Genomic DNA, 12,476 nt, shown 5'->3' with positions numbered 1-12,476 from the left:
GCCAACGGGCTGCTTGGATTGTATGGTATCGCCCCGAAGACCGCCCGTCGCTAGCGTCTGCCCGGGCAGGCCGGGAGGTGTTTGATGTTCGAAATCCATGCCAGTTCAAAGGACGAGTCAGGGGCGTAGTAGCCAGCGGCGTGCCCACGGCCGGTCCGGTAACTGGTTGCTTCACACGCAAACAGGGAATCAACCCGGAGTCCCGGGGAACGGAATCACCTAACACCGTCGGTAATTTATGCGGTCGCAATCGTTCCGGTTCAGGTGGAAGCTTAAAATAGAATACCATATTGTTGCGTTGGATTACACCATATTGCAGGTAATAGGTTTTGACATGCTGCGTAGTAGCCGATAATCTGGTCTGGTGATAATCCATTCCGTTTGTAAATTACGTGCTCGATTTTCATAGCAGATGAAACATGGAGTTAACATTAAGCTAAAACATACGGTAAGCATTAATATTTGACTATTATTTGATAAAACCGTTTAGATTAGAATAAGATTATCGTATTTCAGTTCAGAAACAGGAAGTTCATTATTGGCTATTGATTACAACCTCGTTAATTCGCAAAATACATAGATTTAACAAGTATTGATGCTGGAGAGTCGATAAATAAAACTAGAATGATTTAGTCTGTTCTAAATCGCTCTTACTGCTACGAACGAAACGAATCGAAGAGAATACTGTTAAAACTTCGTTAAGAAAAAGCAAATACTTAAACGGTGTACTATATGAATGATGGTTTGGATTGCCAAATTGAAAGACAATTTCCGTGGATTTGGGATTCAAATAATTCATAAAAACAGAACAGCCTATCATTAGTTAGTTTTAAAAATACTAAAGTAGTCACTTCCATAGTGAACAAACTAACAAATGGCGACTGTTTCGTATTATGCTTTTAAAATCTAAAAGTGTGCATTTTACGTTTAGTCAACACTAGCCTGGATGCCATCTGAAACGATTTTGTTGGAATTGTAAATCCTACTTGTTCTAAATCAAATTTTAATTATTCACCGCTACTTTTACCGTCAACATTGATTTCGTCTGTTTGTATGCGTTTATTAAAAGTTGTAACGCTATTACATTCAATAATCGCATTCACTCCTCCTTGTAGGGTTTTTTGCCTTTCTGATACTCGAGGCTCGAGCTGAAACCAATTTTTAAGCATTCAGATAAAAAAACGTACATCACTTTGTATTTTTAAGTGGGCGGAGCGGTTCAAAACCATTACAAGCGCAAATCGATCCCACGTGCAGCAGTGCCCTTAGCCATTCCCTCCGATACCATCGTCATTTCCTGCTCAGATCCCCTTTTCATGAACCGGCATGGAGCGACAAATGTCAAAGGTGACTCACCGTTTTCCCTTGGCCTAGAGATGTTGTGCGAACCCTTCCTCCTGTACCTTGCAGTTCGAAAAGAAAAATAAAGAAATAAGAAAGGAAAATTCAACCTCCAAACGACAAGCACAACAAAGCTCCGGTACAAAACACACTTTTGACAATCTAATGGAGCCCGCGGGAGCGAGAAAGTCGAGCGGTTTAACTCTAGAAAGCCTCCATCGTCTCCCCAGCACTAGGCCTTCCAGCATCGTCAGACACGCTGGCCTCGGTCCCGCTTCTATTTCATCTCGCGGCACCGCTAGTGCAGTAGGTTCAACTTTGAACTTTAGATTTTCGGCCCGTTGCAGAGATGAGAGAAAAAAGGGCCATTTGATATGGCCTTCCAGGGATAGCGAAAGGTAGAGCGGCGGGCCGGTATTTTGTTTAGCTTTCCCCGATGTTACGGTTTTTGGCACACTGTTGATCGCAGCTGTTGGCGGTTCAATTAGAAGGTCGGTATCAAGCGGGTATTAGCCATGATGAGGGCAGAGAAGCAGGCATTCCCTCTGAATTTCAATAAAAACAATCATTTAAAAGGTTAACGAAACACACTCACGGTCATGGAGTGTACAGAGGAAGAGGTTAGGCGAAGGTTATAATAGGAACACAGCCGAAGCAGAAGCGGCTCCCGGAGACTTGCCCCCAATAAGCTTAATAGGTATCAGTATACACTTGGGCAATACACTGGAAAATGATGTCAAGTGTCGGCAAAAACATTACGCAAGTACCAGCTCACGACCTGATTTGGTGTGAATTGAATAATGGGTGTCGAGAGTCCTTGGAGGGTTGGGCACATTCTGCTGGCGAGCGGTCACGAGTTCGTTGACTTCTGTTTGCGCTGGCGTTTTGCCGATCGATCGATCGGCATGATTGGCTTGGTCGAAGCATACAGCAGCACCGTACACCCTAGTAGGTACTGCGGCTTTTCCGTGTGCTGCAACCCGCTATGCACCGTCGGTGCTTTGCCGCTGATGGCGGATTATTAAATAATTTACAGAGTATGGACATGAGTGCGAGTCACGTTCTGTTCTGTCGACTTGTTTGACCCAGATTTGCGCACGATATCAAATACTGAAAAGTAGTTTTGCTTGTTTGCGGACACGGGAACATGATGGCTCTGCGTTTGTGCGGAGTTTTCTCAATCGATCGACGATTACACCATAGCTTCGAGCAGAGGCACATTCCTTCGCCAGTATCCATCATCTTGCCATTTGGCCATCAGGCAAGAGGGCATCAAGGGAAGAAACCGTTTTGATTGAATTTTATGGATCGACAACTATAAAAACTTGGGCGACAAAGATTGGTCTGTATGGCGAACCACTAAGCGCTCTGCGCTCTGGAGGAAGTCATAAAAGGAAATCGTAATAACAACGGAACCACTCGTAAAATCACGCCATGTTAGCCATTTACGGGGGGAGAGATCGAATTGTCTGCAGTGGCAGTAGTAGTAGTAGTAGTAGTAGTAATAGTTGCTGTGGCCGCTGCCGAGTATCGAAGACCCAGGAGCAGCAAAACTGTAATAATTGTGACGAGGTAATTATTTTTCGCACATTGATTTCTGACTCCCGAGTCCTGCTGTAGCCTGGAGTCATTTTTTTTCTCGTTACATTCGTCCCCCGGAGGCTCTGGTCGTCAATGTAGGGGACTTGATTGGAACTGGCGTCGTTGGCTGGAGCGAGCGAAAATAGGGCACGCTCCCCGGGAGTTGTTTCGTGCGCTACTTCTGCGGCCAGTCTATCGTTAACTCGGTGGTCGCGAACGTTACGAAGGAGTGCAATTTCGCGACTTCCGGAGCCTTCAGTACGTTCGTATCCCTCCGGGATGCAGACAAGTCGGCGCCAGCACGTCGCCCGGGATATTCGCGATTACCGAGGTGCGGTTCCTTTTTGGGAGTTGGCCAACTTTTGCCCGGTTCCCGGTCCCGTTCGGTGCCATCGTCATGCGATCCAGCGTGCGGTCAGTGAACTGTGGGCCGTCCGTTACAAACAAACATAAATATCGGTTGTTAAAGCGGCATACGATTGTTGTTCGCCGTAGTACTCGGTCGAAGTGCTTTTTAATGGCTGAAATTGAGCACTCGTTGCCTAACCAACGCATCGACTAGTACTTGTCCGATCAGCAGTTTACGAGGACTATAAGTTTATTTCAACCAACACCATGGTGCAGTCCATTGGTACATGTATCTTTGCCATATTTCTTTATCCATTATAGACCCTAAAATTGATACCAAATCAAGGAATGTTCATTTCCAAATGGTTATTAAATTTCCTGGTATTTTAAATTGATTACGAACGGCGATAAATCATTAACTTTTACCTTATTATAATATTGGTGCAATGTTGGGATTTCAAAAATATTTGCCTGGAAGAGAAAAGTCTGATATTGATGAGTTATAGTGCAGAGTGGAATATAAAACTCTCAGAACATTTTGCCTCTTTGCCATATTGAGCTATCTTTCGAGGTAACTATCAAAAGATAGTCAATTTACGATTGCCATACTAAGGATAACTAGCAATATCCATCACGATATACCGTCACGGCATAACGAGCTGAAGATTTAAACTAGCTCATCAATGTCAACAAACAACACACTAGCACATACATACTACTAGAATGTAAAAAGAATTACAATAATTCTTGTCCGGGACAATCCGTTTGACCTAAATAAAAAGAAATGTGCTGGTTTCTTTTCGGTAAAGTTCTGGGGAACATACCTTCACCTCTTCTACTGCAGCTCCTGCTGCTAAGCCTACCACTAAAAACGAAAGCTTCCTGTGAGTATCCCACAAGTTTCCTACAGATGTCGCGTGTGTTGCGGTTGACGCTGAGCTTTCCGGATGTGCCATCAAATATCCTCGATTAGTAGGCAACCCAAAGAAGCCCGCAGCCGCCCGTAGTGCGCATGTGCTCTCGATTACCATCGACCCAAGCTTTTCATTCATAAAACCAATCCTTCCCGGGACGGGTTGGTTTCGCTTACCCTTGAACCTGCTGTCCGGATCGATGGTCGTCGCATTTCTTCGAGCGCTCTAGCGATTCCTGTACCACCTGTAAATGAAGGACGTCGTGGTGACAATTTATTCGTACCGGGAATCGATAGCGCCAGGCCACATCCTTCATCTGCTGGTGTCATTTCTTTTCGTCACGTTATGCATTATGTAGTTGTTGCGGGCTTCGCTCGTAAATTAGGATGAAAATGAATTGATTTATTATACCAAGATACTTTGGGTGGGAAGCTAGGACTGTCAACACCTCTTTATTTGCCGCCCGTAATCATGCGCTTACCCGTCAGCTAGGGTTCGTTGGGTTTTTTTTTTGTTAGAGGCAGAGGACGGATATCACATCATCCCACGCCCTGAATTGTAGCAGCTTTCTGGAGCACACGATAGACAATTTGTGGCAATCAAGCGGTACCCATGTCTGCTTTCATCTCCCCCCCCCCCCCCCCTACCTGTCAATGAAATGAGATCCGTTCAGCAGCAATACATGCTGTCCAATAACTGCCACCGTAACGGGAGCATCGGCATGTGATATCCGACGCAATGCTTCTCTTTTGGAGCCAAGTTTGTTCAATGATAAGATAAGCATGAAACGCATCCAATACTCCTCACCTAAGCGCCTCATGTTCGGCTACTGTAACAGGATTGAAAAGGGGTAAATGAAACTCCTTCACCTTCTTTTCGATACTTTTACTGAAAATACGGAAAAGAAGTTCGTTGTACAACTGCTGTGCTTACTTTGCAGCAACTGCAAGTTCTTTTCGTTCTATTTCAGCTTTCCTTTTATCTATTACATTTACAGACAGACAGCTTGCCAACTCGTACTCAGTGTATACTTGCCTTTTCTGGCGCCTTCCAGCGTTCCATATCATGCATACCATCGTTACGTCCAACCGGACTGCAGCTTCGGCGCAGCTGATGCAAGGGCATCTCCACCGAATTATCAATGAATCCTCTCGCTCCGGTTCCGAGAAGGTTGGCTAGTGTCGAAAGGCGAACCTAACAACAGCTGCGCATTTTCCCCAAAACTGTAGCCTTTACCAACCGATGACGTGAGAGTCTGGAAGCATTATCGATGACGGAGGTGCTTGCTGGATTGGAAATCCATTTCCTTTCAGATCCACATCCTCAAAGGAAAGGGGCTTATGCCCTGTTATCGGTACCACGTACGATGGATAAAGACAGCTAACAGTGCCGTCGCTCGGGATCCTATCTCGGGCAGCATCCATCGTTTCTGCTCAGATCCAATCCCTCTACCAGATGCTGGTTACGACCGAGTGTTTAATTTCCTGCGGAAACCCGACTCCATATTTTACCACGCTTCTGGTTTGGTCTGGTGCCTTGCGGTTCCAGAGGGTGAGAGAGGCGCTGTAAGGCGAATTTGCGCCGAACATTGCTTAGCTCCCCTTCGGATCCACTACACTCTGCACCGTGCGACAACAATACTAATCATGGGAATGGTATTTTCGTGTAGTGCTTGGAGTTGCTGACAGTTTTCTTTATAGGATCATTTCTCGCCTCAAGAGCCGGAGAGTGAAGCAACGAAGCGTTACACTGTTGCGCGCCCTGATTTATGATACTAAAGGACAACCCGTGGAGCTCAGTTTACTACCTACGGTACTGCATTCACATTTTATTTACCTTCACGAAGCATAAATATTCCATTGCAAAGGCACACAAACATGCTCGTTGTTTCTTAGCAAGCGATGTATGCAGAGCTTTAGATTACTCCTTGGACGCAATTCAACGTTTTGGTTTGAACCAACAGCTACAGTGAAATGCCCTTTAGCACGTCATTACTAAAATCGGAGTACAATAATAAATAGTAGCTGGCTGGTTTAACTATCTTATTGCGACCGACGATACATGGTTAACGGCATGCTGGCTTGACTGCGGACGCATTTGGCCGTTCTATTCGTCACTTTTAATTTGACTTTCTAATGAACGTTAAGGTCCAGAAGACGATCCCCAAGCGCCATAAGCGCCATCAAAGTGCAATCATGGAATGGGTTCGCATACAGGTAACTGGTAGCAGCATAAAGATAAATGAGCAAACTCATTTTCGTCGAAACAGAAGCTGAATGAAAGAATGCATCGCGGTACTTCCTCCAGCTGGCGAACACAGCCTCTACCTCCTAACCTCCCCGAACGATAGCCTGTTCCGTCCTCGGGCTTCTCGGGCTCGATTTGCCATTTTCTCACGACACGCGTTCCTCCAACATTCAGCTTCGGCGTCGCATGAGCGCGTAACGGGCGCACGCGCACAAGAATTCCTTCGTTTATGTTCCCCAACCTTTGGCACAAAAGAGTGATGGGACGGAAATTGGAGTGCTCACGGCGGCACGTTGGAAAAGGATCGATAGTCCGATGGGGTCCGGGGGGAAGCTTTGAAGGGTTGCAAAGCTTAGGGAGAGTATCAACGACCAGCGAGCCGCACGATACGATTCAGTTTTCCTTCATTGGTCGTCGGGTGCACAGCGACAAGCATCGAAAGTGTAGCGTCGCTCTGAAGGTTGGTTGGACTTCTATTTGACATTTCAGCCCTTTGTGTTTGAGGTGGGGGTTGGTGGGGCTGGTTTAGGGAAAATTCACTTCCGCCCCATCGTGTCTAACCACATGGCCAGATGGAGGCTTCACGACAACGTCACGACTGATGAGTGTGGTAGTGTCGGCAGACCGAGTGTAGAGATAGCGCCTAGTGTTGGTAGTGGTTTTTCGGGGTCAGACTTTCTCGTGCTGTCTAAACATCCCCCAAAAGTGCTCTTATCGTTCGCGGGCTGTGTATCGCGCCATTTTTCATCGAGCTGAAAACTCAATTACCTTTTAATCAATTGCTAAGAAACAAACCTACCTACAATCCGCTTCTACATTAGACTATTAATTGGTGGAGTGTTTCTAGAAAGAGATCTAGATCTCTCACCCTTAGCACGGTAATGTGGATAAGCAAATGCTGTAGAGGAACGCTGTGCACCGTGGTGGTTGTTTAATGATTTCACATGCTTGTGCTCCGGCAAAAGAGAGGTGGTGTGTAGTTCGCGAAAATCGATCGAGACCACCCTCTAATGGCACGTAACCATTTCGTCGGCTGAGCGAAGATCTAATTAATTATACATTCAGTGGCAAACGACAAGGTGCTGCCACTAGTGCCTGTCGAGGCTATTTATAAAGTCACCATAAAAAAGGGAAAATGAAGGGAAGGATTTCCCTGGTGGTACCGTGAGGTGATGGATTTGTTGTCGTTGCTGTTGCGACGCACTGTCTCGTCTGGCCTAAGCTGAGGAGGAGTGAGTGGGATGAACGTTGTTTTGGGAATCCTTATCGAGCCCTTCGCTTGACGTCATAACTTCCCGTCATCAGCAGTATGTTGTTAATCGTTTGCGTGCGGCGTTCCGGTTGGATGGCTTTGCAGCGAGTGAAATTGCACCAACAGCATTTAGTAACAGGACAACTGTGCTACTGTAAAAGCAGTGTCCCGTCGCAACCGTGGTATAAGCAACAGCTGTTCCATGGAACGTGAACGGTTGGCAACAACAAGTGGTCGGTTTTTGGAGGGCAAATCATATGCGTTCCCAAGCTCAACTCAGCCACAACGGTGATAGGGGGCTCGCGGTGGAAGCAAGATATCGCATGTCCACAAGAAATGAGGCCACAGGTCTTTTTGGGTCAGCTTACAGGAGAAGCACCAGGAGAACTGCGCATGTTGACCTGCAAGACTCACGGGCTCTCCTGTCTCCGGGATTCAATAGGCTATAGTCATGTTACAGGATAATGCGTTACCATAGGATATCGTCATGACGCGAGCGTGTTCTTCTATCCTGCAGCTACTAACAGCGTTTCCATCTTGGTCTCCTTCTCTCATACTTCTTTTGTCATTCCAGCAGAGCTTTGACAGGGTGCTTGTTACGAAGCACTGCACAGCATGTACGCCTTTTTGGTTTTAGCCTCGCTGATGGTTGCTAACCCAGCGTTAGCATACTTATCAGCGGGCATGAAGGTAAGGCGTTAGCGACAGGGAGCACGGCAACAGCAAAACCAACTTGTTGGACTAACCGGGTTTTCTTACTGCTTCCATCAGGACCAGTTTCTATCGGACGTACTGCTGCGTGAGCTGGTTGATAGAATGGGGAAGGATTTGGCTGAAGCGGCCGATTCCTACGTCGATCCGGCAGCCCTGGATGAACTTTCCATGGGACGGCTGGCGATGATGGCACGTGTGACGAAGGACCTGGAATCGGAGCAGCTCGACTACGATGCACTGCTCGATGGTTCCAACCCGAATCCATCGCCGCGTGACCAAGAGTACATGCAGCATAGTTCCCTGTGGGGACACCAGTACGTGTCTGGTGGTGCCGGTGAGGGTCCGAACCGACCAAAGCCGCAGGTAAAGACGGATGCGAGCCTTCCGGCGTACTGCAATCCCCCCAATCCGTGCCCGGTCGGGTACACCGAGGATCAGGGCTGTACGTTGGACTTTGAGAATACAGCCGCCTTCAGCCGGGAGTACCAGGCGGCCCAGGACTGTATGTGCGATGCCGAGCACATGTTCAACTGTCCGGCTGCCGGTCCAAGCGAAAGTAACCCCCAGATGGATTCCGATCTCGAGAGCTTCATTGCTCGCCAGTTCCACACCCAGGAGCACAAGAATCTGGTCGCCAAGAAGTTCCACGTCAAGAAGGTAGTTTGCTATCCTCTAAAGGATACCCAGTAGTGCCCCTGTCCTGACGAGATCCTTTGTTTTTTTCTTTACATCCAGAGCTCGAACCCATTCCTGCTCGGCGAGAAGCTACCTGTTGCTGCCAAAAAGGGCTTCAACGTTAATGTTTAAGACGCGGGCACCACGAGCTGCAGTAGTGATGATCGACCCAACGCAAACGCAACATACGACCGAACCGAACGGATACACGTGTAAGCAACTTTGCTCCACAATCGCTAATGGATAGCATGCAATCAATGGAAAACTAATAACCCTCCCTTCCCCTTAGGTTATAAGGCAAACCAAATGCAAAAACCCAGTAACACTCACTCACTCACTTCCACTACTGCAACTGGGTACTACACGTAAACGGAAGCACAGAACAGTCGCTCTTTGTTTGAAAAATCATGAAAATGTAGTTGATGTCCCAACATTCAGCAACGCTCCTTTTTGGTGGGTTTACTTTTTGAGATGTTCGGTGTGGAGCACCGCAGCATGCAGCTTTTTTCTATAAGCGGGGGTTAAAACTGCATACACCATTGCATTAATCATTGCAGGTGTTAATAAAATCACCCGAAGCCAGTTTGTTTTAAAGAACGCCATACAGCAGTACCGCAAAACACATAGCTGGCAATGAAACGATGATCTGCTTTGATACTGCTAATTCATTCTTCAGCATATTTTCCACGAGAATATGTTTAACAGCAGATGTGACAGAAAGAGTTATTGTAAGGACACACGACCGTATTTCGCTCTGCAAAAAAGCGGCAAATGGTTTAATACTGAGTCTCCGTGAAGATATCGATCTCCACTGACTCATACACACATTACACACGGATAACTTAAATGTAAATTCATAAGCCCCATTTTTACGCTGAATAATGACTCTTCAAAAACCAGGATGATAACCGGAACGTAACCTAAACTTCACTCTAAACTGCACAGAAACCAATAAACTTTCTCTTTTAAGAACCTCTAGGCTCCCGCGGTATGCTTTAATAAGGCAAACATCTTTAACAAAACCTATTGTTTGACCTGCCAGTGGGAAACAATCTTTCGCTCTATTTCGCTTAAGGAAAGGTTAGAACAGAAGCTTTGCGAATGCGTAGAGCATCGTGCAACCATAGTCAATTCGATCAGTCCAAAACTTCTCTCAGAATATCAGCTTCCTAAAAGCACTTCCTTTGTATCCTTAAAACTGCGGAACCTGATCTCATTGATGGTCGCCTTTTTACACTAACGGTAACATAGATCCATCGCTATTGATTGGTTTTCGATCGTAAAATGACCAGCAGTCATTATACAAAAAAATTAAAAGCAACCATTTTGTATGAACCAGGAGTACACGTAGCGAAGCAGTTCTCGTTATGTGGTGACAAACAGCGGATTGCATTTCTCTTTTTTTCCTTGACGTCCATCTATTTATCACCTGACCGAATGGCAACTTGGTTACGATAGCAATACTCTCGCGCCGTTAAGGGTGCCCAAGATCCGAGCAGCTATCGTGTGATACAAGGGATTAAAAAGAAAGCACCCGCTAATGACAGTCACACCGAGAAAAACCACACAGTGGTATAGCTTATTGCTCGGTCTCTTATTGTTCTGGATATCCCTCTTCTGTTGTTTACACCCAATTCTACTACTAAGAATCTATTTTGTATAACGGGGTGTTTAACGTAACATAGCACGCGTAACGCTGCTCATCTGGTGCTCCAGATGGGCTTTACGTAGTTTACCTTGTCAATAGTAGGGAGGTAGATGAATTAATTCATACCTTAAGTTAACCATCACAAACATCTGGTGATGGAGCAGATGAGTATAGCGGTGCTTTACTTTCGTTGTGTAGCCAGAACATCCAACGCTCACAGACGGAAAGTATCACACCGTAAGTCGCTCGTGTGCGCTCACGAACAAGCACACGCCGAACATCGAGAGTGACTATCCAGCTAACCATTTACCCGTTGAAAGGGAAATGAAATCGACTAGAAATTTGACTATAACTTCTTCACAACAACAAAAAACAAGAATACAAAAGTGGATCAACAGCAAATCGTACATCGATATCGCAACGATACAACCCATTGGCACACCGTCAACTATTCTGGCTATGGGTGCTGCTGTTGATGCCACTTGGAAGAGAAATGAGACACATACACAACACAATACATAAAAACATCGGCTGGGGTGCATATACGATTGCAAAACACGACCACTGATCGGTTGATGATTGTCTCCATTTTGACAAGTTTCATTCCATCCGAAATGGCCAGTCCGTAGCGATCCAAAGATCTTTCGACGGAATTTAGCATTTTAAGGAAAATCAAGTGCAATCGAATTCCATCCACAGTTGGGCTAGACTTTCCGCTCGTTGATTCCGTCGTCCTCGCTCGAACTGGCTTCAAAAGGGACACCTTCATCGACCAGGCAGCAGACGATTTGTATTGCACACCGCCGTCACATCACGCTATACACAGAACATTTACACAGTATGAAGATTGATGAGGCGGGAACATTAAAAAATGTTTAAAACATGAGTAACAATTCCAAAACACACCACAACTACTTTTAGTGATATCAATCGATGGCCATGTTTAGCAACACGTGCTGTAAAAGTTCACACATCCACACACAACATATGTTATTACTTCTGCAAGCGTTGTTTGGAAAACATAGAGAGGCAGAAACTATACATATATACATATACATATAAACCAAATAATCTACTTTTGTATTTATAACAAAAATATTCTATATATATAAAGATATGTATACAAACAAACCTTTAACAAACATAGTGCCGTGGTGGGAGTCGTAGAATCGTGTAACGAGATTAAAAGCGTGAAAACCAGAAGCAGAATGCTGCTGTGTTTAGTATTTCGATTATTTTAATAAATATGACAATATTCTATTACAACAGTTATGACCTTCCGATACACTCTGGAAGCGCAAATTTCACGTATTCTCAAAGCATAAAACTTCAAAAGATCCGAGGGGTCTGAGCGACGCACCGTACCATTTCTATTCGCACACCAAACGAGCCGAATGAGAAGGACAGATGCTGCTGGGAACCAATGGGTTTTCAGGAAGGCTTTAATATTTTCTGTAAGGTAATCAGTGGATTCAGAGGTCAGTTTGTATAAGCATTAGGTCGAAGGACGTCACACGGTTCACGGTAGCAGGGCAGAACAAGTATGGGTCTTTGCGGATAGTGCATCAATTTCAACTGTTACCAAACTCGTATGGAAAACAGGAAAACAGGCAGCTACTTTTACCCCCCAATTTTTATCTCTTTACTAGCTTCCGAGAGCAAATGCGTGCTTTCTCTATTTAAAACTATTGAGCTGATGGATAGAAGAGGCGCCGTACAAGAAATCTATCATGATATCTTGCAATCACTCACTAAC

General features: G+C 45.5%; 1 protein-coding gene across 6 annotated transcripts; it reads left to right on the top strand.

Moving 5' to 3' along the window:
• Positions 1–4,363: 4,363 nt before the first annotated feature.
• LOC125952405 (uncharacterized) lies at positions 4,364–10,050 on the top strand. Of its 6 annotated transcripts, none has more exons than XR_007468810.1 (5): positions 6,755–6,891; positions 8,261–8,373; positions 8,455–9,054; positions 9,133–9,284; positions 9,362–10,050. XR_007468810.1 is itself a non-coding variant. In XM_049681862.1 (4 exons), exons 2-4 carry the CDS (start codon positions 8,299–8,301, stop codon positions 9,202–9,204), a joined length of 747 nt encoding a protein of 248 aa, XP_049537819.1. In that variant the 5' UTR covers positions 4,364–4,430; positions 8,261–8,298; the 3' UTR covers positions 9,205–10,050. The 6 variants fall into 6 exon arrangements, 4 of the variants coding, with proteins under 4 accessions (XP_049537819.1, XP_049537816.1, XP_049537817.1 ...); XR_007468811.1 differs by having other exon boundaries at positions 9,133–9,525; positions 9,630–10,050; XM_049681862.1 differs by lacking the exon at positions 6,755–6,891 and adding an exon at positions 4,364–4,430 and having other exon boundaries at positions 9,133–10,050.
• Positions 10,051–12,476: the final 2,426 nt, after the last annotated feature.

This window comes from Anopheles darlingi, chromosome 2 (genome assembly GCF_943734745.1).
Source record: "Anopheles darlingi chromosome 2, idAnoDarlMG_H_01, whole genome shotgun sequence".
Taxonomy (NCBI): domain Eukaryota; kingdom Metazoa; phylum Arthropoda; class Insecta; order Diptera; family Culicidae; genus Anopheles; species Anopheles darlingi.
Note: the sequence above shows the minus strand (reverse complement) of the source record. Positions and strands in the feature narration are given on the sequence as shown.

What these genes read in the sequence shown, in the direction of transcription:
- LOC125952405 (XM_049681862.1), top strand. Translation starts at nt 8,299, where the DNA reads ATGTACGCCTTTTTGGTTTTAGCCTCGCTGATGGTTGCTAACCCAGCG. An exon ending in ACTTATCAGCGGGCATGAAG is followed by an intron (nt 8,374 to 8,454) that starts GTAAGGCGTTAG and finishes TGCTTCCATCAG; the next exon opens with GACCAGTTTCTATCGGACGT. An exon ending in AGAAGTTCCACGTCAAGAAG is followed by an intron (nt 9,055 to 9,132) that starts GTAGTTTGCTAT and finishes CTTTACATCCAG; the next exon opens with AGCTCGAACCCATTCCTGCT.